General features: G+C 37.2%; 1 protein-coding gene across 1 annotated transcript in view; it reads right to left on the reverse strand.

Moving 5' to 3' along the window:
* LOC140246953 (uncharacterized) overlaps positions 1 to 12,050 on the reverse strand; it is a 38,712-nt gene extending 26,662 nt beyond the window's left edge. The window contains exons 1-2 of the mRNA XM_072326266.1: positions 12,017 to 12,050; positions 9,834 to 10,139 (exon numbers count right to left, since the gene is read on the reverse strand). Coding sequence (XP_072182367.1) covers positions 9,834 to 10,139; positions 12,017 to 12,050 — 340 coding nt within the window. The remainder of the gene's footprint in view (positions 1 to 9,833; positions 10,140 to 12,016) is intronic.
* Positions 12,051 to 21,756: the final 9,706 nt, after the last annotated feature.

The raw sequence follows: 21,756 nt of genomic DNA on the forward strand, positions 1-21,756 counted from the left end.
AGTAACTGTTTATATAATACGTTTGACAGAATTGTGGTACTGTAGATTGCAAGATATTTCATTTCAGAGTTGGGCAGAAGCAAGTCATCATTGTGACCAAATCATAAATACTACGATATATCTGAGAAGATATTGGAAATGGAATTGTATTTAGGATCCGCCTGCATAAAAATCAGGTATAATTATGTACTACATGTAGTTAGGTATGCCATTTTCACGGTCAGTTGCATTGATGGCTGCGAACAAGGAAACTATCGATCGAACACGAGAGAATGAGGAGTGTGGACTGGGCCTATTACACGCCTATGGGTATACCCCCATAAGTTCAAGTTCAAGTTCAAATCTATTTCCATTCGACATAAAATCATCAAACAATTCATACAATGAAAACACATAGATACAAATATATAAATATCAAAAGAAATATACACACATACACAAAACAACAACAAGAACAAGAGCCGATGCGTAAATTCATGTGAATGGGGGGTCAACAGAGAAGAGCAATAAGCCTTGTAAATCGCTGACCCCTAGAAAACATAAATAATGTGTAAAATATATCGGGAGTATAGAAACGAAACTAAGTAGGAAAAGAAAAGGACAGGACTGAAGAACAAATCAAAAGACATATATAAGTGCAATTAAAGTAATCATTCTGAATGAGAATATAAATTCAGGAGTAAAAATTTATAATTCCTTTTAAAACTATTCAAAGACGGTTTCATTTTCAAATCAAATGGTATTTCGGTCCATGTTAATGGACCTCTATAAAAAACTGTATTCTTAGAAATATTTGTTCTCACATGACATAAATGATAATCATTAGCACGAAGGGTGTTATAAGCATAAACATTACTATTCAATGAAAATTTGGAAGAAATACTAAAAGGCAATAAACCTTTTGAACACATATACATAAAAATTGCAAGAGTATATCTATTAATATCATATACATTTAAAAGCTTCAAATGAAAAAATAAAGGTGAAGTGTGAGCATTAAAAGATACATTAGAAATTATTCGAATAGCTTTTTTCTGTAATACAAACAATTTTTTCATACAAAAATCATTTCCATTGGACCAGGCCACATTGCAATAACTGATATGGGAAATAAATAAAGTATGGTATAACATAATCAGAATATATCTAGGGAAATGCCTCAGATGATATAAAATACCAATACCTTTGGCAATACGATTGCATACGACACCAATATGTTCATGCCATGAGAGCTTGTCATCTATATACAGTCCTAAAAACTTTACACAAGACAAACGAGAAATTGTTTGACCATTAAAATACAAAACAGCATTCATATCAAATTTTCTCTTTCCAAATACCATAAACTGAGTTTTACTTACATTTATCACCAATTTATTATTAATCAACCAATTACTCAAACAAATCAATTCATGATTAAATGAATCCACTAAATAACTAAAATTATTATGTAACATGAACACACTGGTTTCGTCTGCAAATAAGATAAACTGTAAAATTTTACTTGAACAAACAATATCATTAATATAAATCAGAAATAACAATGGACCGAGAATGGAACCTTGTGGCACTCCACAACGAATGCATTTATAAGAAGACTTATGATTGTCAATTGTTACAAACTGAAATCGCTTAGACAAATAATCTTTAAATAATCTTAACGAAACTCCGCGAATACCATAATTTACTAATTTATTCAACAAAATTGAATGATCAATTAAGGTTAGAAAAAGTCGACATCTACTTAACTCAGCCTCGCTTGCTTTGCACGCTTGCATAAGAGTTTTAATGCAAACTAGCACACTACTGAGATGGAAAAGGCAAGTTGGACAAAAATGCATCCACATGTTGCTATAGAAAAGAAGAACAACAAAAAACAAACGCAAACACAAAAATAAGCCAAAAATAAGGCAAAACGAACCTAGTCTTTTAGGCAAAGTGATTTATTTTTTTGGTCTGATATTAAGAAATACACGTAGAATAAGGATTAGACTGCACATATTTCTCTCTTTTATTTTTTCGTTTGTTTTGTTTTTAAGATGGGGAAATCTTATTTATCTGGTTCCTGTATGTGCGTTAATGCTAAGGATTTCCATTTAGTCCTATCTAATGCGTTTATCTAAATGTTTTCTAGGGCATCATACACAGTACCGTTTAAATCGTATGTATATTTCCGAGCTGCCAAAGCTTTCTTTTAGCGGTTTCCTGTTGCGCATAGCGTGCACCATTTTAGGTACCAGGTGTTTGTGCGTAGAACGGATACACAATTCACATACGGTTAAACCTGTGTAAAGCGGCCATCCAAGGAAACAACAAAAGTGGCCGCTATAAACCGGAGGCGGTTGCAATTATGAATTTCAATACTTGCATTTATTTCATTTTTCATTTCATTTATTTATTTCAACACGGCACATGATTCAGCCAGACGGCTGTTCTTCCTCATGTCCGTGCATCATGAGGTAAAAATGACATACTTTTTTTTTCAAAACATATACACATGTACATGAAACATATATACAAAATACAATTAGATGAAACAAATCAGAACAAAATTAGAAAAAAATATTTACATTAAAAAAAATAAATACATGCTTGGTTTACTTGAAAAAAAAGAAGATGGGGAATGGGTACAATATCACTGTGGTGTCAGATACAAATTCAAACTCCGTCTATAACCGCTAAAAATTGTTTGCTGTTTTACGCATGTTGGCAATGTATTCCATAATTTTGGACCTTGATAGCTAAAACTCCTTTGCCTAAAGCAGGTTTTGATATATGGTAACTTGAATATCAGCGTTGTATTCCTTAAATCATAATCAAAAATTTTCAACTCAAACATTTCACTTATATATTTAGGGGTTAAATTATAAGCGACTTTATACATTGTGCACAACATATGTTTTTTCCTTCTCATCTCAAGTGTGTCAACATTAATTTGTGAGTATAACAAATTAGTTGGGTATCTCGAATTCACCTGCAACACTGCTCTTAGAGAACGATTCTGAAGAATTTGAAGACGCTGAATATAACTCTGATTAACATTTGACCATATAACATCACAATAGTCAAAGTTACTTTGAATGATGGATTTATAGAATGTAACAGCTGTTTCAATTGATATAAAATGTCTTATTCTCTTTAACAGATACAAATCTCTGATAATGCGTTACACAAATGTTCAATATGATGGCTCCAGTCTAGTGACTGATCAATATACACACCGAGATATTTACAATAAGGAACTTGAGTTATTCTAACATCATTTACAATCACATTCAAATTCACATGTTTAACCTTTTTTTTAGATCCTATTAACATAGTTTCACATTTTTCCAAATTAAGGGCTAATCGGTTACACATTAGCCAATCTGCAATACAGGCCATATCATGGTTTAAATTTTCTTCCATCTGTTTTACATTTTTACCAGACACATAAATACACGTATCGTCAGCATATAATGCAACCGATGAACGTTGTAAGCAGTTAGGCAAATCATTGATATAGATTGTAAACAAAAGTGGGCCAAGATTGGACCCTTGGGGGACTCCACATGTTATGCTAAGTAATTTCGATTGAAATCCATTCACCTCAGTATATTGTGTGCGATTGCTGAGGTAATCCTTAAACCATTCACAGGCATGGGGAGCCATGCCAATCATTCCCAGCTTGTCTACAAGTATGGCGTGGTCCACTGTATCAAAGGCTTTTCTTAAGTCTATACTAACCATTCCTGTCATTCTACCATCATCCATAGAGGAGAGCCAGTCTTCTGTAACCTTCAATAGCGTGGTCATTGTTGAATGTTGTGGGCGAAAACCTGACTGGTTTTTGTTAATGGCGTCTACTGAATGCAAATAGGAGTAAACCTGATTGTACACAATCTTTTCAAGCATCTTCACAGTGATCGGCAGAATGGAGATTGGTCGATAATTATTGACATCTGTCTTCTTTCCCTTTTTATGAATAGGGATTATTTTTGAACATTTCAGTGAAGTCGGAATTTTACCAGTTTTAAAGGACAAATTGAATATAAAGGCTAATGGCGCAATGATATAGTCAGAAACGGCTTTTAACAGACTCAGAGGTAGCTTACCCCCTTCACTGGATTTTTTGTTCGGTAGAGCCCGCAATGCTTTTTCAACATCAGATTCAGAGATTGGCTGAAAACTAAAGTTTGGTTGATTGACTGGTACATACTTCCTGTAGCCAAAATTACTATCTTGTGTGACGCTCCTCTGTATGATTTGACCAACTTCACTGAAATAAACATTAAATCGATCTGCAACCTCTTCTGATCTCATCAATGCACCATCTTTATCTTGTAAATACACTGGATCTTGATCTTTCTTCTTCGATGGCATAACATGCTTCAATGATTTCCATACCTCATGAGCATTTCTATCATTTGTTTCAACAGTCTTAGTGATATACTCAGATTTAGCCTTTCTTATTTCTGTAGTGACCTTATTTCTTAATATTCTATACTCACTCCAATCTCTGTCTTCTTTCGTTTTCTTTGCTGTTTTCTTTTGTGTATTTCTTACATGAATCAACTCTAATATCCTTCTTGTCATCCACGGGGATTTTTTCTTTCTTACTCTATGCTTTTTAATGGGAGCATATTTATCAACAATAACCGCTAACGTATTTTCAAAATAACCATGAAGAAATGATGAAAATACCACATGTTATTCTGTGAATGCTGTATCACACCTTTCCGGGCAAGCTTTGCGTGCGACTTCCGAAGAATAGTGTTTACTACCCAGGGGTCCCCGCAGATCGGTCGTGATTTGGCAAAAAGGTGTATGTCTGCCGTTTTACAGCGACTACAAAGCCGAGAAAATCGACTTTAAAGTTTTGGCAGTTTCCTTGACCGTAGAAGCCACCTAAACTGTGCAACGCTCAGGGATTCAATTCCATGATTTAGTATACACTTCAAATTTCATTTCCTGATAATTTTCTTGCATCTAACTTTAAAGAATACTTCAGAATTAGCACTTTTAGCATGTTTAGAGACATACACCTTTTTGCCAAATCACGTTTACAGGGACTGCGACCCACGCTATTTTGGCAAAAAGGTGTATCTTCACATACACCGTAAGAAATCATGCATTTAACTTGGCAAAAAGGTGTATGCATAGAGATACACCTTTTTGCCAAATCACGTTTACAGGGACTGCAACCCACGCTATTTTGGCAAAAAGGTGTATCTTCTCATGCACCGTGAGAAATCGTGCATTTAAGTTGGCAAAAAGGTGTATGTATAGAGATACACCTTTTTGCCAAATTAAACGATAACAAAATATACCAGAGATTTTGTAGGGAGAAGGGTATATGTGAGACCATTTCTAATCAAATGTTAACTCTTGACAATCTTTACTTCATTATTACAGAAAGATTTAAAAAATAACAATAAAGAAAAATATCAGGATGCACAACTTGTTCATCAAACATAGAAAAATGTGCGCAAATTACAACTCACCCTAGAGTCTAAATATTAACAAAACATGGTCTCATGGATATGCATGGTTAGGGATTACAGCTGAAGAATTTTTCTTCTTCCTTCTCCTCCCTTTTTTCAAAAAACTTCTACTTCCAATGAGATGATTCATCATATTATTTGTGCCCCTTTTTTTTTCGACAAAATGTTCGTTTGTTTTCTCTACTGAATGCTTTAGCAAACAAAGAGGCAGTTGTTTGCACATCATGTATCTGTTCTTAAAAACGCAGTTATCATGCTGCTCCCAATTTTTGCAATAAATTCAATAAATGTGAAAATTCAGGTAGGATCATTTAACTGTTTGCATCCACTGAGCACTTTGAGCAATACATCCAAGTATCATTTCCAAAGACAGGGACACATCTTTCTCTAGACCTTTGTGTGTAACTGCCACTAAATGTCTGTTAGGTAACAGCCCCATACGCATAGCGTAATGGGTAGCCGATCTTACAGTCACACAGCACACCATTACACTATGTACTAACTATACACAGCCCAGTCGCTGTACATGGTACATGTACGTCGCGACAGGGCTGTACGCGCGCGACCACCAACCACTAGGAGAGCGACGTAATCGTATTACGATAGCTTTGAATTTTGATACTTAACATCATTTTTGTCACCTCAAACTCAACGAGTATACTTTTCAATACTTACTCTACATCTGATGCTATCAGTATTCAAATGTACGCAATGAAACTTACCGAAATTGATCATCATATCCAGCATGTCCACACGGTACACAATCTTTCACGCCAGGCCTAACTATACACAGCCCAGTCGCTGTATGGTACGTCGCGACGTACATTACCATGTACAGCGACTGGGCTGTGTATAGTTAGGCCTGGCGTGAAAGATTGTGTACGGTGTGGACATGCTGGATATGATGATCAATTCCGGTAAGTTTCATTGCGTACATTTGAATACTGATAGCATAAGATGTAGAGTAAATATTGAAAAGTATACTCGTTGAGTTTGAGGTGACAAAAATGATGTTAAGTATCAAAATTCAAAGCTATCGTAATACGATTACGTCGCTGTCCTAGTGGTTGGTGGTCGCGCGCGTACAGCCCTGTCGCGACGTACTATGTACAGCGACTGGGCTGTGTATAGTTAACTATGTACAGGCTTCTACATGCAGTGCACAGCACGGACAGTGCAGGGATCACTGTCATTTTGAAGCGTAGAGAACTCTCATCCCACAGCCACACTTGCCGGAAAAGCTGTCATTTCAACAGAAATGCTAGATTTTACGAATCTGCGCATCTAATGGCATAGAAGTGGCCATAGAAGTCTAGGACAAACGTTAGATCTGAACTTCTAGATATTAGGTTCTATCTACTCACCGACTAGCAACAAGGAGAAACTTCTGCAGTGCAACGGGCTGCCAGTTTTAAGTCAGGAGCATGGCCCGCCACCGCACCGACCGGTGAAACGGTATACATACATGCCAGCAGCACGTATAAACAACAGAGTATATAATATACACAGAGTATAAAAGATACACCTTTCTGCCTTATCATACTTCGCAACTATAATTCATGATTCATTCGGCAGATGGATGTATCTAAAGATACACCTATCTGCCAAATCTTTAAGCGCTCCCCAGCGTGCACGGTTAGAGGTGTATCTAGAGATACACCCTTTTGCCAAATCATGTAGTTCTCTATCCTGGTACGTCATTGTACGTCAAGGGTGTATGTAAAGATACACCCTTTTGCCTAATCAAAAGCAGGAAAATTGATAAAATAATACAGAGATAGCCCCAAGTATCTCGGAAACAAATGATCGATGACTTACGAAAGTTGGTCACATGAAAATTTCGGCATCGAAAACCCCCCAAATGGTAAAAACCAAAAACATGATATTTTTCAGACATACACCTTTTTGCCAAATCACGACCGAGATGACCCGAACATGACAGTACCTAGCACGTAACTACCCGTGGTCTCCCAGAGGTGCACACAAGGGGGTTTCGCCATGGCACATAAAGAGTTAAAGGCCATGTCACACCTTTCCGGAACGGGCTTGTTGCGAGGAGGGTTTTCCAGCACGGAGGAGAACTTTCCGCGTCAACAAGAATGTCTGCAAATTTCGCACTTGTGTCTCACCTGCAAGACTCGTGCTATTTACATTCTACTTATGTGTATTCAGTGTGACCTGCGTGAGAGCCTTGAAACCGTTCCGCTTTCTATTGCGAGCAACGTACGGGTACTGAGAAGTACCTACGTCGAAGTTGCCCGCGAGGTGCTGCCGGTAAGGGTCTCCAACTGGTGTTATGCGTGTTTCCTCTATGAACGAACCCCCACGACTCACTCGGAACAAGTTTTGAGCATGCTCAAGGCATTGTTATACTGTATCTGGGGAATTTTGGGGGCTTGACTTGCGGGAAAACAACTTTGCTACCCGGAGTATATCCAGGAGTATTTCGCCGGTAGTTGCCCGGAGGTGCCCAGGCAAGTCCTATTTAACCTCAGCCAAGTTTTAAGCATGTCCACAACTATTTCCGGGTGTGTCACGGAGGATGCCCGGAGAGGTCCACGCACAACGCCAGTTGGAGTTCCGTAGCGGCAGCACATCGCAGACAACTCCCACGGAGGTACCTCGCAGTCCCGTAATATCATGCAGCCAAGATAATGACACTCTGTAGGATGTCTGTCACTCTTTGAAATGAATTCCTTCACTGAGTTATCAGCACCACCGCGACTGGTAAACAGGTTACTCAGTAAACCCTTAAGTAAAATTTAAGTGAAACGCGTCTAGCAAGTAAGACACGTGCACTAACTCGCTCAAATTCTTGTACATCCTCAGAAATCATCGGTATCCTCGAAAATCCTCCACACAACAAGCCTGCATAGCTTGCCCAGAAAGGTGTGACAGGGTCTTAACATGGTTGCGGGTTAAAAGATTTGAGTGCTCATCCCTCCTTGCGACTACGAGTGAGATACGTGCCAAGTCGTGTCATGCGCGGGTCATCAGGGGAGACCTCCGGGTAGCAAAAAAAAAAAAATAATAATAAATAAACAAATGTTCTTCACAAGTCGCAAGCAAGGCTTACCCGGAAAGGTGTGACAAGGCCTTAAGGGCCTCCGACTGGCGTTCTGCCTGGACCTCTGCGAGCAATCCCCGCGACGCACCGGGAAAAAAAAAAACAGTTTTCGTCATGCTCAAAACTTGGCTGCGGGTAAATCGGACTTGGGTGGGCACCTCCGGGCAACTACAGAAAAGATAGGCGCTAGGTAGTCTCAAGTGCGGACCAATTACGGAGAGCTCCGGGTAGCAATGTTGTATCCCCGCAAGTCAACCCCGCAAAAATTCCCCATACGGTATGACAAGGCCTAGAGCATGCTCATTTTTTATTTTTCGGAGTGAGTCTCGAAGGTTTGCTCGCTGAAGTACAAGAGCAGAACACGCAGGCAGCTCCAATGTAGGTACTTCACAGTACCCGTACGTCGCTCGTAACAGTAAAAGGATCGGTTTCAGAGCTCTCACGCAGGTCGCACGGAATAAACGTTAGAATAAGGTAAGTAGCACGTGTCTAGCAGGTAAGACACAAGTGCAAAACTCACAAATATTCTTGTCCGGAGAATTCTCGGAAATGCTCGAGAATTCCTCCTCGCAAGAAGCCCGAGTAGCTTGCCCGGAAAGGTGTGACACGGCCTTATTTAAAAAAAAAAAAAAAACAAAACAAAACAAAAACAAAACAAAAACAAAAACAAAAACAACTAGCAAAAAAAAAAATGCCTTTGCAGCTGCACTATGGGGATTTTTGTTGTACATTTTAATCTTTAGTTTGTTTTGCTTTGTTTTGCTTTTTTGTTTTGTTTTGATTTGATAAAGCTTCAGAATAGAGAACCATCTTTTTTAGCGTACCATTGGAATAAAGAATACCTACATCGAACGAACTACATGCCTGTTTTGAGCGTTAGAATATTATGTTGGCATAAAGAGATGCGAGTGCAAGATGGGTATACTTTTTCTTTGTCTGTTTCACAATTCTTTTATGATTCATTATCATCGAGAGCTGACTGAAATTGGTATTTCAATCTCTCATTTATAGTAAAAATGATCATCAATAATGAGTTATGGTTAACTGTTATTATTGCTGCTTCCTTTGGATATCTTTATTGTAAATGCTATAAAAAACACATACTATTAATTTGTAGAAAGACAGTTCTCAAGCATTATGGGCAAATTGTTATGAGAGTTCAAATAAAACCTACATGCTCTTACGCAGGGCATATGAAAGGACATTCCAGGAAAACTTTTAATTTTGTGCAGCAAAATTAGACGTTTTCCAACCTTGTCATGATAAGGCAAAATATCACTTACAATTGACCGTCAAAAGATTGGAGAGCTCGAAATCCTCCGAATTAGTCAAAACCACTTGACACAGGTAGAGACCCTCATCTGCAACCTTTAAGTCCGTTATGACGAGACTAAAGTTCTTGTCGATATCAAACCCCTTTTCCCAGCTCTCAAATTTCCCCTCGATGAATCCAGCTTTCACCGTCAATCGCTGCTGTTGTGAGTCACTCTCCTTGACCCAGATTACAGCTTGAGCCTCACCTTTGAAGTGACATGGCAGCCAAATGTCTTCCCCTTTCCATCCCCGAAAGACGGGGGCAGTGTCTCTCACTGTGTATTTAAACAGTAGAAAATTAAATTTTAACCACAATTGTGACTCCCTTGACTTTTGCTGTGATCTTTTTCACTTATTTTTTATTTCTTTTAAAGAACTCAAAGACCGAATGAAAAAAAAAACACCTGCACACTGAACACATTTATTATACATCAACTCTGCTTTAACGATAAGTTAATACCAGGTGGAGTGTTTTATTCCTGGTAAAATGAACATTTACGTAAAACTAGACCTTCATTATGATTGCAGATTACAACAATCCGTCACACAGGCATCGAAGAATAGATATAACAGAGATGATTACCCCCAAAAACAACAACACAAGGATATATCAAAGATAATAAAGGAAATAAAAAGGATATTTTTTTCTATCATCGTATATTTCCTATGTACTTCGTTATACTATTGTAGCAATACCTCCCTCAATGGATGACCTTGTGAATGTTCAAATGTAGGATCACATGTGACCCTGCACCACAAAACCAACAAAAAGTCGCCAAACATTTTTATTTTATAAGGGCAGATTCTTAAAGAGTAGACTCTAAGCTTTAAAATTATGTATAATTCAATTCAATTGGACTCCCCTAACCTATACTTAATGACTAGAAAGAAAACACACACTCTTTGGAGGCTCTGAAGTGCAGGGTCTATTCAAGCTTAGTCTTTACCAAGCCGTGCAAGCTGTGCGAGGAACGGGACAAAATACAGGATGTAAACCGTAAGAGCAATAACAATGAAGTGGTTATTAGATTGAGCTGAAATTGAGCATGATCTATTAACGCATTATGTCTATGACTAATGCCAACGTACACAGCAGTAGCGTTATTCTCTCAAAAGTTTCAAGAAATGAAAAGGGGCCTCTAATACAAAGGGCCTACCTTAGCATTCTATACTCTAATTCAAACCTTATCATTCTATGATCCAAAACTAAAAACTAATGACAAAGAAAGAAAATATAAACAACTTAACATTGACAGAGTTGTCACATTTCACTTGTTTTGAGTCCTCACGTAAAACCATGGGTCCCGACCTTTGTTTATTTTGTGATGCATGGACACATTTAAAAATAATTTGAGCTGCTCTACCCATGTGGCAACACTAAAAAATTAAATGATAAAAAAGGTATATGAAGGCAAAATCATGTACTCTATCCCCCTCCCCAGCCAACCTTACCTGAAAGGGTTATCATATCTTAGTGAGAATCGTATAGTTACAATTGCATGTTGTGTGCAGCTGAACTATGCGTATTGTTGTCCTGACCTGATGTCCTCAAAATCATTTTCTTCGATCGGCGAAGGGTAATAAATCTATCACCCAGTGTTAAAACTTTCTTTTTCGGTTTTTGTGGAGTTGTATGAATGTGAAAAATTGGGGATGTGCTGGTATATACGAAATAACATATCACCAGGCATTGTCTTTAGCATGCATCATTAACGCATTCTGTATGAATAATGCCAACTTCCAAAGCAGTAGTATCATCCTTTCTAAAGTTATTTGAGTTGAAGTTGGAGAGTGTGTATGGCTGAAAGTGTGTACAGGGTGTTTTTATATGGAATGAAAAGGGAACTCTAGAAGACGCACCTAATTATACTATTCTACCAAAACAAAGAAAAAAACGAATTTATTTGTTTTATGATCGAAACAGGGATAATGTAATAAGAAGACTTACTCTTTCATAAAATATGAAAAGAAAAAATCTCATGATTGTCTAGGTTGACCCATTTCATCAATGTTTCAGTCTTCACACAAATTAATGCGTGAACTGTTTTGCTGCATGGTTTCATTATGCACAGTCAAATATACGCACTTTTTAGTGACTTATTTGAATTTGAATAATCTAGCAATGTAAACACAAGTGCAGAAATGCACTTACCTTCTGCAGCTAAGCCGCACGTAGAAGCAGCCATTGTCAAGAGCAGAACGAGACCGAATTTTCTATCCATCGCAGGCAGGTAGTCAAGACTTTGAGAGTTGATGGTAATCAAACCGAGGACACGTCTCAATCCTTATCTCAGGAAAACCTGTGTAATCCTTTTTTTTTTTAATCATTTCATTCCTGAAAATAGAGGAAGGAAGTCGATCAATCTAATAATGTCCAGTCGATCAATTTGATACCATTGGGGTTCTTTTTAGGAGAATTTGAGTAAAGACGTATTGGTGAGGCGTTCTTTCCTGCGAATCAGCCGTTCGCTTGCTAATGTACCATTCTATCCCTTTTATCGTAGATCATGTCGTGTACACCTGGCAAACCGTTGACAGAGTTATTGTCTTCTCATAGTAGACGTAGTTCAAGGTCCAATGAGGGGTACCGTAAATTTGTATTTACACACGACTGGTGTATGATAATGATCTTGAGTAGCGCAAGCCACGACATTTGTGATTTGAAAACGTAAAGATTGTATATTACTCTAGTGAGCAAAGGCCAATCTGATATGTCATTGCATGAGTAGTCAAAGGCTAACGTAATATGTAATTCCATAGACCTATATCCCCTATTCAGGTGGAATGCTCATAGCCTGAAGAAGTTATTACATTTTTTTTTTTGTATATAAGATGAGTATAAAGCAGTCAATTCGAGTTTATACTCAGAATTATTTTGAAAATCATTTTGCAATATACCGGGTTTATACATTACTTCACTCAGGATGAAACACACGTTAGTACGCACTAATCTCACCATTTCCCACGAATCCGCCTTGATTGCATGCTGTTATAATGATCATAATAGTAATGATGAAACTCAAATTGCCTTACAATGACCAGTTTATATAAGAAAATTGAACTCGAAATTATGATTACATTGTACGCGATTAGATGAGTATGAGATTATTTGGATATTAGGTCAGCTGGAAGTTTTCCATTGCCCAGTCCTCTATTCCAGCTCTGCGAGTTTGTATCATTCAACGCAATTTTTAATAATAATATGTGACCCTGCACCTCAAAACAAACAAAAAGTCTCCAGACAGGAATTTTTAGTTAAGACCATATTCTAAGAGAGCAGACTTTAAGCTTTAAAATGATGTATAACTCAAATCAAATGGACTCTCCTAACCTATCTAAATATTGGAAAGAAAGCACAAACTCGGGAAAAGTGTGAACTGAGAAAAGAGGCTCTGAAGTACAGTGTCTATTCAAGCGCTTAATCTTTACCAAACCGTGCTGGCTGTGCAATGAATGGGACAAAAAAACAGGAAGTAAACCACTAGAGTAACAACAATGAAGGGATTATCAGATTAAACTGAAATCAAAGCGTGTCTCATTAACACATTCTGTCCATAATCAATGCCAACTTTCAAAGCAGTAGCACCATCCTTTCAAAAGTTATTAGAGTTGAAAGTGAAGAGCGTGGACAAGGTTTTTCAGAAATGAAAAGGGATTCGAAAGACACACCTAATCACACTATCCTACCAAAAATGTTCGAGATAAACTGCTAAAAAAAAAACCACTTTCCTGCCTGTTTTATGATACCACATTCTAGCATAATGTAAAAGAAGACCCGCTCTTTCAGAAAATATGAAAAAGTCAAGTATGGCTAGGTTGACCCATTTCACTTATTTTCAGTCCTCACGCAAAATCAGTGTGTGCGACTTTATGTTCGTTTTGAGGTGCACGGTCACATATTATGTAGTCACGCATGTGTCAATGTTCATATGGACGTGTCTGTCTATGTATCCATCCATCTCTGTTCTTGTCTATGAATTTCAGTTTCTGTCTTTTTATTTCTCTCAAGACTGTATTATAGGGGGTTTTCGGCCAATTTCTCACTTTTGTCAGTCCAATTCTTTATTGCTGCATTCAAATTAGCAACATTTAGCGTAGATAACAAGTTCGGTATTTCAATTTTATAATCTCCATTTAGATTAATTTTGGACCATTCGAATTACATTCAACCACATTCTAATTATGTTTTTGTTCAACTGAAATTCGTAAGATTAGCACCATTTCCTTATTGGTTCATTCATTTCAGAATGATAAAGTCACGTGATCACGTTTATGCTGGGCTCGTTCCTTCGAATTCATCTTCTGCAGTCAAATTAGCACATCTCTTATGCGTTGCTTCTTTCTTTAGTTTCTTTCATCATATTTTTTAACATCATTGAATTTCATACCTTTGTATTAATCTTAGAGATTTTTGCAATATTTTTTTTTCTTTCTCTATGCTTATTGAGTCTCCCCGAAGATGTATGTGGCCTCAACTTATACTGGCCGTTGATCGCTTTGTTCCGGATGTGTCGACCAATTCACGGAAGTCAAGTTTATAATCCTCAAATGTTTCTATAACTCTTTCTCTGTTTTCTTCAGATATATATCTGTATCTTACTTGCCTGTCATGAAGATGAAGTTAATCTGTAGTGCTGGTATATTAAAGCCTATATTGACATGTACATGAAAGAAAGAGGCATTACAGAACAACAGACTAGAGTTATATAGGGTCCCAAAAATGTAATTTCATCACTGCTTAGCTGTAGCCTATGTGGATGAAGCAATTCACATAGAAATGCACGTTGAAATAACATGACGTAAATCTAAATGAAAATATTCTGCATTTGACTGACCATTTGCGAAATTGAATGACTCAAAAATCCTTTTCGGGAGTGATGACGAACGTGAATGAACCGGCTAATTTGAATGTAATTTTTACGGATTCGAAAGCCACGTATGCAAATTTCATTGGTCGAATGCTAAACTGAACAAGTTGCAATTTTGAAGACGGACTGAGCGATAACAAGGGTTTTCGAAAATTCAATTAATCTTCTATCAAATGGACTGAAAGAAGTGCGATTTGCCTAGGGAAACATATTTTTTTTTTTCTGTCAATTTCATATTTTTGTTATTCCATTTCATTAATATGCTTTCAAATCACAGAACGCACGAACGTGAAATTATTTGAGCATTCCGATTCAGAATCCGAGCAATCAATTTCATTTATGGGTGTTCTATTTTGTTTTTGTCAAATCGAATTCGTTTTGGGTTTTCAAATTCCAAATGCAAGCATTACATTTCATACTAGTGCATTCCAATTCACGCGACAGTTAAGTGATGGGGTTGTTTGGAGGGCTTAATTTGATTTTTTTTTAGGGCGATCAAGCTTCATACAGTGCGAGTTAGATTTGTATTGTCAACGAACAGATGGACCTCTACTTCGAAATGAATAATATCCATCGTAAATGTGAATATATTCAAAGCCAAATGAAAGGACAACACACACAGCCTCAAACTTAGTAAATCAGGTTTCCTTTAACTCTTTATGTACCACGGTGGAAACCCCCTGTGTGCCACGTTATTCTGAGACAGGAAAATAGTCATGCTTTGAGAAAGTATTCGGTTATTCCAATTTGTATAACTTCTACACATTTCTGTTAAGATTGTCATAATAACAGCCAAACTTACTGAGGAATGCCCAAGCTTTGTTTTGATATAAAATGTATGACGAATCTATTTTCAATTTTTCTTTTGGATGACCACTAGCTACATAACTGTACAGGCATGACTTTTGCACATAAAACCGTGACAGAAACTTAGAATGTACGAGCAAATCTAGTTGGGAATACAGCTTGGTAGTCAATGACCGCATGGAATGCAAGCCGTGTATGAGAGGAACAAAAGCATGGGAAACGCTTTCCTTGTACCGCGGGATAAGCAGTGATTAGCGATTTATCGATAGGTTTTGGCGGCTTTGTTTGTTGAGCAGAATAATGTTATGCAAAGTTGGCACGCCGTCGACTGAGTCGGACGTGTGAACGTGGTACATAAAGAGTTAAGACTAAATGCAGTTATTTGGAACATGGTTGTATATTTATTTGATTTTCAATTTGATGCTACTTGCTAAAATTCGTGTTCCTCTAATGAATTCTAATGCTCCAATAGAGAATTTGAATGCTGGATTTTGAATTTTATTGCTGAGTTATTGCTAAGAGCATGGAATGTGTGAAATCAAATGCCCTGAATATGGGAACTTGAATGACAAAAGTATCAACCGGGAACACCAATATTTACTCCATTTAAGTATCCAAGCATGTTTTAAATAATGGCGAGGCTTTCTGTTACAGGCCCATTTTTTCTTTTTCTTCTTTTTTTCGCATTATTAGCAGTAATTGAATTGAATGCCATTAAACTATGCAATTAGTTTGCATCATTTTAACATAAAGGGCAACTTAGATTTTTGTATTTTACTTGACAAACAAAGAACAGTGAGATACGATGTTACTTTTGGGTTTCTTTGATATGTTTCATGAAAAAGTTCGTAGTTGTTAGGGTAGAATCGGTGCTCTTTGTAATATATGAATGATATGAACACATCACCTATCCCCCCAAAAAAGGTGCATTACAGTGTTCCAAAATAAACTTCTCTTACATACAAATACATCGAGACATGGGTTCAGTGACGCCGATCAATGGTGGACGTGAAGCTTTCACTGAGGTTTTGATAGGGAGGGATTTAAATCCTGTTAAAAACAGACACTTTTAGTTATAAATGATAATTTGGAGTAAAAAAAAAAATGGAGATGTATGCCGGTAAGTTATGAAACTGGTGTAGGACTTTAAGTTTGATTGGACTTGAACCTTGTACTGTCACGAAACCCGAGCAATTCTAGGGTAAACAAGAAGATCAAAGTCAACATGAGTCAATATCTATGCACGTAACCCAGTGCAGTGCATTATAATTATTAATATTAACCACAGGCAAATCGTATTTGAGGAAAAAAAGAAAATCGTGTAAGAAGTCTCGGCAACAGGGTGCCAGTTCAATGGTTTCAGTTGTCATTCCCTTTTAACAATAGGCAAAAATATAGCTGAAGAAATTGTTTCCTGAACGGTTCGCTAAACCGACAGTCAAGTTTTGCGTTACGTTTGCCAAAAAAAAAATATATATATAAGGTAGAGAGAGAGAGGGATATATATATATATACCGGGTGTCCCCAAAAAAGCGGAACGGTGGATTTTCAGTACCTTGCGTTCTAAAAGTGATATATTTTTTGACATCATTAAAAAGAGCATTTTCTGCAGAAGACCATGATACCAAAATCATTAAATTTGGTTGAGCACTTTTTATTCTACGCCAATTTCTGTAAATGCAGTCATTTTCAATTTTTTTGCGACTTATGAGATAATAATTTGGGCGCGACTCGCGTTCCATACGGTGAATTGTGTTAGCTCGTTGATCAATGTCAACAAAAGACAACGCTTTCATATTGGGAGCGCGCGCACACACATGCACACACACACACACACTATTTTTTTTTCCTGACCCGTGTCCAATGTGAAAGCTGTATCTTTTGTTGACATGGATCACCGAGCTTACACAATATTCACTGTATGGATCGCGTGTCGCGCTCAAATTATTATCTCATAAGTCGCAAAAATCTGGTGAAATTTGACAATCACTGCATTTTCAGAAATTGGTGTAGAATAAAAAGTACTGAACCAAATTAAATGATTTTGGTATCATAGTATTCTGCGGAAGATGCTCTTTTTAGTGATGTCAAAAGATGTATAACTTTTAGACCGCAAGGTACTGAAAATCCACCGTTCCGCTTTTTTTGGGACACCCGGTATATATATATATATATATATATATATATATATATATATATATATACAGTGTTCAATTTTCATTTGGTACACTTACATACATGATTCGATGTATTCTGTTCCTCAGGAAAACTACCAATGACGTAATAGAACTAAGGAGAAATGGGGGGGGGGGAATTTAAAATCACTAAGTAGCCCTTATAGGTCAAATAAAAGGTTATTGGCATTACAGCCCTATACAGCAATATGATTTAGTAATGTTTCACCGAATATTTTTGATCCATTATTATCTTATTGACAATAAAGGAAAAATCTATAATGATGTGTTGGTCGAAAATAGGAAAAGTTGGACTTTTTTTGTCTTTCATCTTTTTTTACATTTGATACACCCTGCAAACTCTATGCAGAGGTTTAAATTTAAATTGAATTGAATTGAATTGAATTGAGTAGGTTTCATCGAACTAGGTAATAGCATTACGGGCTTGGAAATCCCCTTTAGAAACAAGCGGCAGTGGAAGTTCAAAACATGAATAAAAAAGAATAAAAAAAAAAACAGTCTTGTTGAACCTGCTGGAGCAAACGTTTGTGACCGGTGACAACGGTTTCAGGCAAAAGTCGGGAATTTTGAAAATTCGTTTTTTCATTGATTCACATTGCCCATTTTCCTAAGCTTTGCATTGATATAAAACACTTGTATTCTTCGGCACCTTAAGTGGGCATAGAAAGAGAAATATAATGCACTTTTTAAGTTGTTAGCCTAACAAAATTGTGAGAAACCAGGCTTTGAAGATTCACTTCTTTCTCAAAAACAATGTCCGAGTGGCGATGTGAGTGGAGAATCACCCATGATGGTGCCAATCGATGTTAAGCTCCGCCCCTAGCAACCACATCGCCTTCTGAATGGCTCCCTGAGAGAGTCAAATTTCCCGGGCATCTTCCTCGGAGCTCAGCGTATGGAGCCGAAAAACAATGAGTTTCGCTCGGGTTTGTTTACAGTACGTCTTTCAAGATGGCGAATACGATAATTGCGCCGTGACCGTGTGCATATAACAGGAGCGGTGGCGAATCCATACAATTACAAATCGCGTTTTCATTGTGGTCAATTTGTCTTTATTATTGGCGTCTCTTTTGAAGGCAGAACATTGCTAGTGCTGGCAAGGGTCACGCTTCCTGTTTGTTTTGCTTTTACAAGACATACATTTATATGTTTTGTGCGGTGGTGCTTATTAAATCAAAACAAACAAACAAACAAACAAACACGAATCGTTAGTTTGGTGCGATCTTGACGTGTAGTATTTGAATATAATTAGTCACATGTGACCGCTCCTTTCCTCTCATCTATACCTTCCATTGAGTCAGTCTGCTGTCATAATTTTTACTACATGTACAAGTAGACAAATTTGAGAATATCTAGTTTTCTTTTCACACGATTATGTCATCCTACATGATTTTTGTTTCACTTGCATTGTCGAACATTGCGGTAGAATAGTTTGGATAGAAAGCCAAACGAAGAGCACGCACTACAGAGCGAGCGTATATAAACCACTATAGCAAGAACAATGGAGCTTGCAATCGTGCATGCGTGGACAAAGCATTCCCCAAACGCTGTAACTGGTGTCTCCTAAAAGCCGAATTATGTAAATGTATGCAACGCACCAGCCAATCGCATGCGAGACCCTGCGCCGTAGCAACCCTAGAGATATTGGCGCGGCGTTCGAAAGAAGCTCGAAACTGACGAGTGCGATCCAACATGGGGTGCTTACAAGATTCGATTTCTGCAAATAAACGAAATCGACAAAAATAATGGTCAAAATCTTTGTACCCCGTCCTAGGAGGGAATTTGCTCTTGCGACTTTTGCCTGAAACCGTAGTCGCGGGTCACATTTTATTTTTTTTATATTTTATGGCGGAAAATAACAATGTTTTCTGCAAGCTCATTTCCCCCCCCCCCCTCAAACCAAAGTCAATTGCAAAGGAACATCACCATTTGCAATACTGGCAGGAAAAAACAGAAGCAAAGGAAGATGTGTCTCATCATTTTTAAAATTCATTATTACTATTGCTGTTATTAGTGTTGTAATCATGATAATTATTTTCGGACTTTCTTTTCATTCTTTCTTTTCATTATCTTTAAACATATTTTTTAGGGGGTGGGTGGGTTGCTATTCAACAATTCTGTTCTCGTGACCTGACCTTCCTTTTTTTTTTCCTGTAATGAAGTTAATGATATCATGCCAATGACAATCTTGATCTCGATTTCCTGTGAAGCAATAAAGTCGCAGAATCATGTGATATACTCCACTCTCTTATATTATTATAGATGATTTGTCGTCTTGATGACGGTTTTTTCGATGTTTTATTTTTGATGAAGAAATCACATACACTTAAAATCTACGTCACGAAACAGTCGACTTAATTATCAATACAGTATTTTACTTGTGCTGTGGAAAGAAAGAAAGAAAATGAAAAAAAAAAATCCCTTGGTTCTTTTCCGAACTTTACACAACTGACATGACTGAAACTTGTGTTCTGTTTATGTCCCGTGTCATTTGAATAAATGTACATTTTCTCCAATAAGTCAATCTTACAGGCCTTCATTGACATCACTCTGTTTCGGAATATGAATTTCTCTTAATATACCCCTAACTTGCAGTTGCTTTTATATCAAAGCAAGTAATGCTATTTGTGGCATTTTCAAGTTTTGCTGTAAAATCATCTTCTTTCCATGATTCTGATTCTATGTTTTTCTTCTTCAAGGTAAGATATCCCAACCCTTAAGCTCCAGTCGTTGAGATATGTTGGTAACCAATTATTCATGATAACTAATAATCGAAGTTTGGATTTTTTTTTGTATCTTCTCATCTGTTTTGTGTTTGTTTTGTTTTTTGTTTTTGTTTTTGTTTTTGTTTCTGTTTTTGTTTTTTTGCTTTAAAATACTTGCAAACATCGTGTCTAACATCACATAAGTTTCCATAGTTCTTTGTCCATTTTTGAAGGAAGGTGTTTGCATGGTGTAGTACATAAGACTGTTTACCGGGGAAATAAACTAAACTCTTCTTTTTCCCTAGTTCACAGTCCTTTTCAGGACTACACTCACTCCAGAAAGAATACTCTTACTCTATATTTCTTACATGTTATCCGAACTTTCTTTCTATCTTTCTCCTGTCATTCCAACAGTCATAACAAGGACTACCGTCATGGTGAACCGCAAACCCAGTGTGTCGCACCTATTGCGTATGTTACAAATCAGCAGTATTTTTACTTTACGTTGCTCTCGACTAAATACATCAATTAGACAAAGACGATTACTGGCGCCTTTCGCCCTCAATAAATGAAGCTGGGTAACTCGTTTTGATTTGATATGTTGATAATGGTGTCTTTGATGACGATATCTTTTCATTACTCTCGCAGCATGTCCAGCAGTGCTGGTTTTACCGATCTTTAAGGAGACTCATGTTACTTGGCCATCGGGACGGCGACAGACCGTGACTCGGCTCGTGACCATTGTGACGGATTCACAAACAGTCATCTTATCTTTATTGAATCGAGTGGGGAGAGGGATCACGTGATTTCGCTTGCTAACAGTGCTGGTAAGTTGACTCCATTGTACAACATAATATAACACATAAATAGGTAATCAAAGTGATTCGAACAAGAAATATTAAAATTATCATATCGCACGGGTCAATCAGTATAAATGTTTGATGACCATAATAATGGTCACGGTTTGGTTTAGTTTGTAATTGTGACTACCGTAAACAAGCTCATGATGAGCAAAGTTAGAAACTTTTCTCAGCTCATTTTGTAAATCATTATTTCAAACTTTTTTTTTTTCAAGAAAGTTGTCTTTAAAAGTTGATTTCAGCTGACTAGGAAAGGCAATTTTACATGTGCTTGTATACTGGACAAGGAACCTGCTACACGTTGTATTTCCTGATTCTCGTGAAAAAAAAAGAGTCTCCACGAATAAGATTTAATAATGTTTTCAATGTTGATGTTTTGGGTTTGTTTGTTTTTGCCGCCATGAACCTAAACATTAGTATTACCTCATTTCACGTCGTGCTCAAAGTTATTTTTCCT

Source organism: Diadema setosum, chromosome 3, assembly GCF_964275005.1.
Source record: "Diadema setosum chromosome 3, eeDiaSeto1, whole genome shotgun sequence".
In the NCBI taxonomy this organism is placed as follows: Eukaryota; Metazoa; Echinodermata; class Echinoidea; order Diadematoida; family Diadematidae; genus Diadema; species Diadema setosum.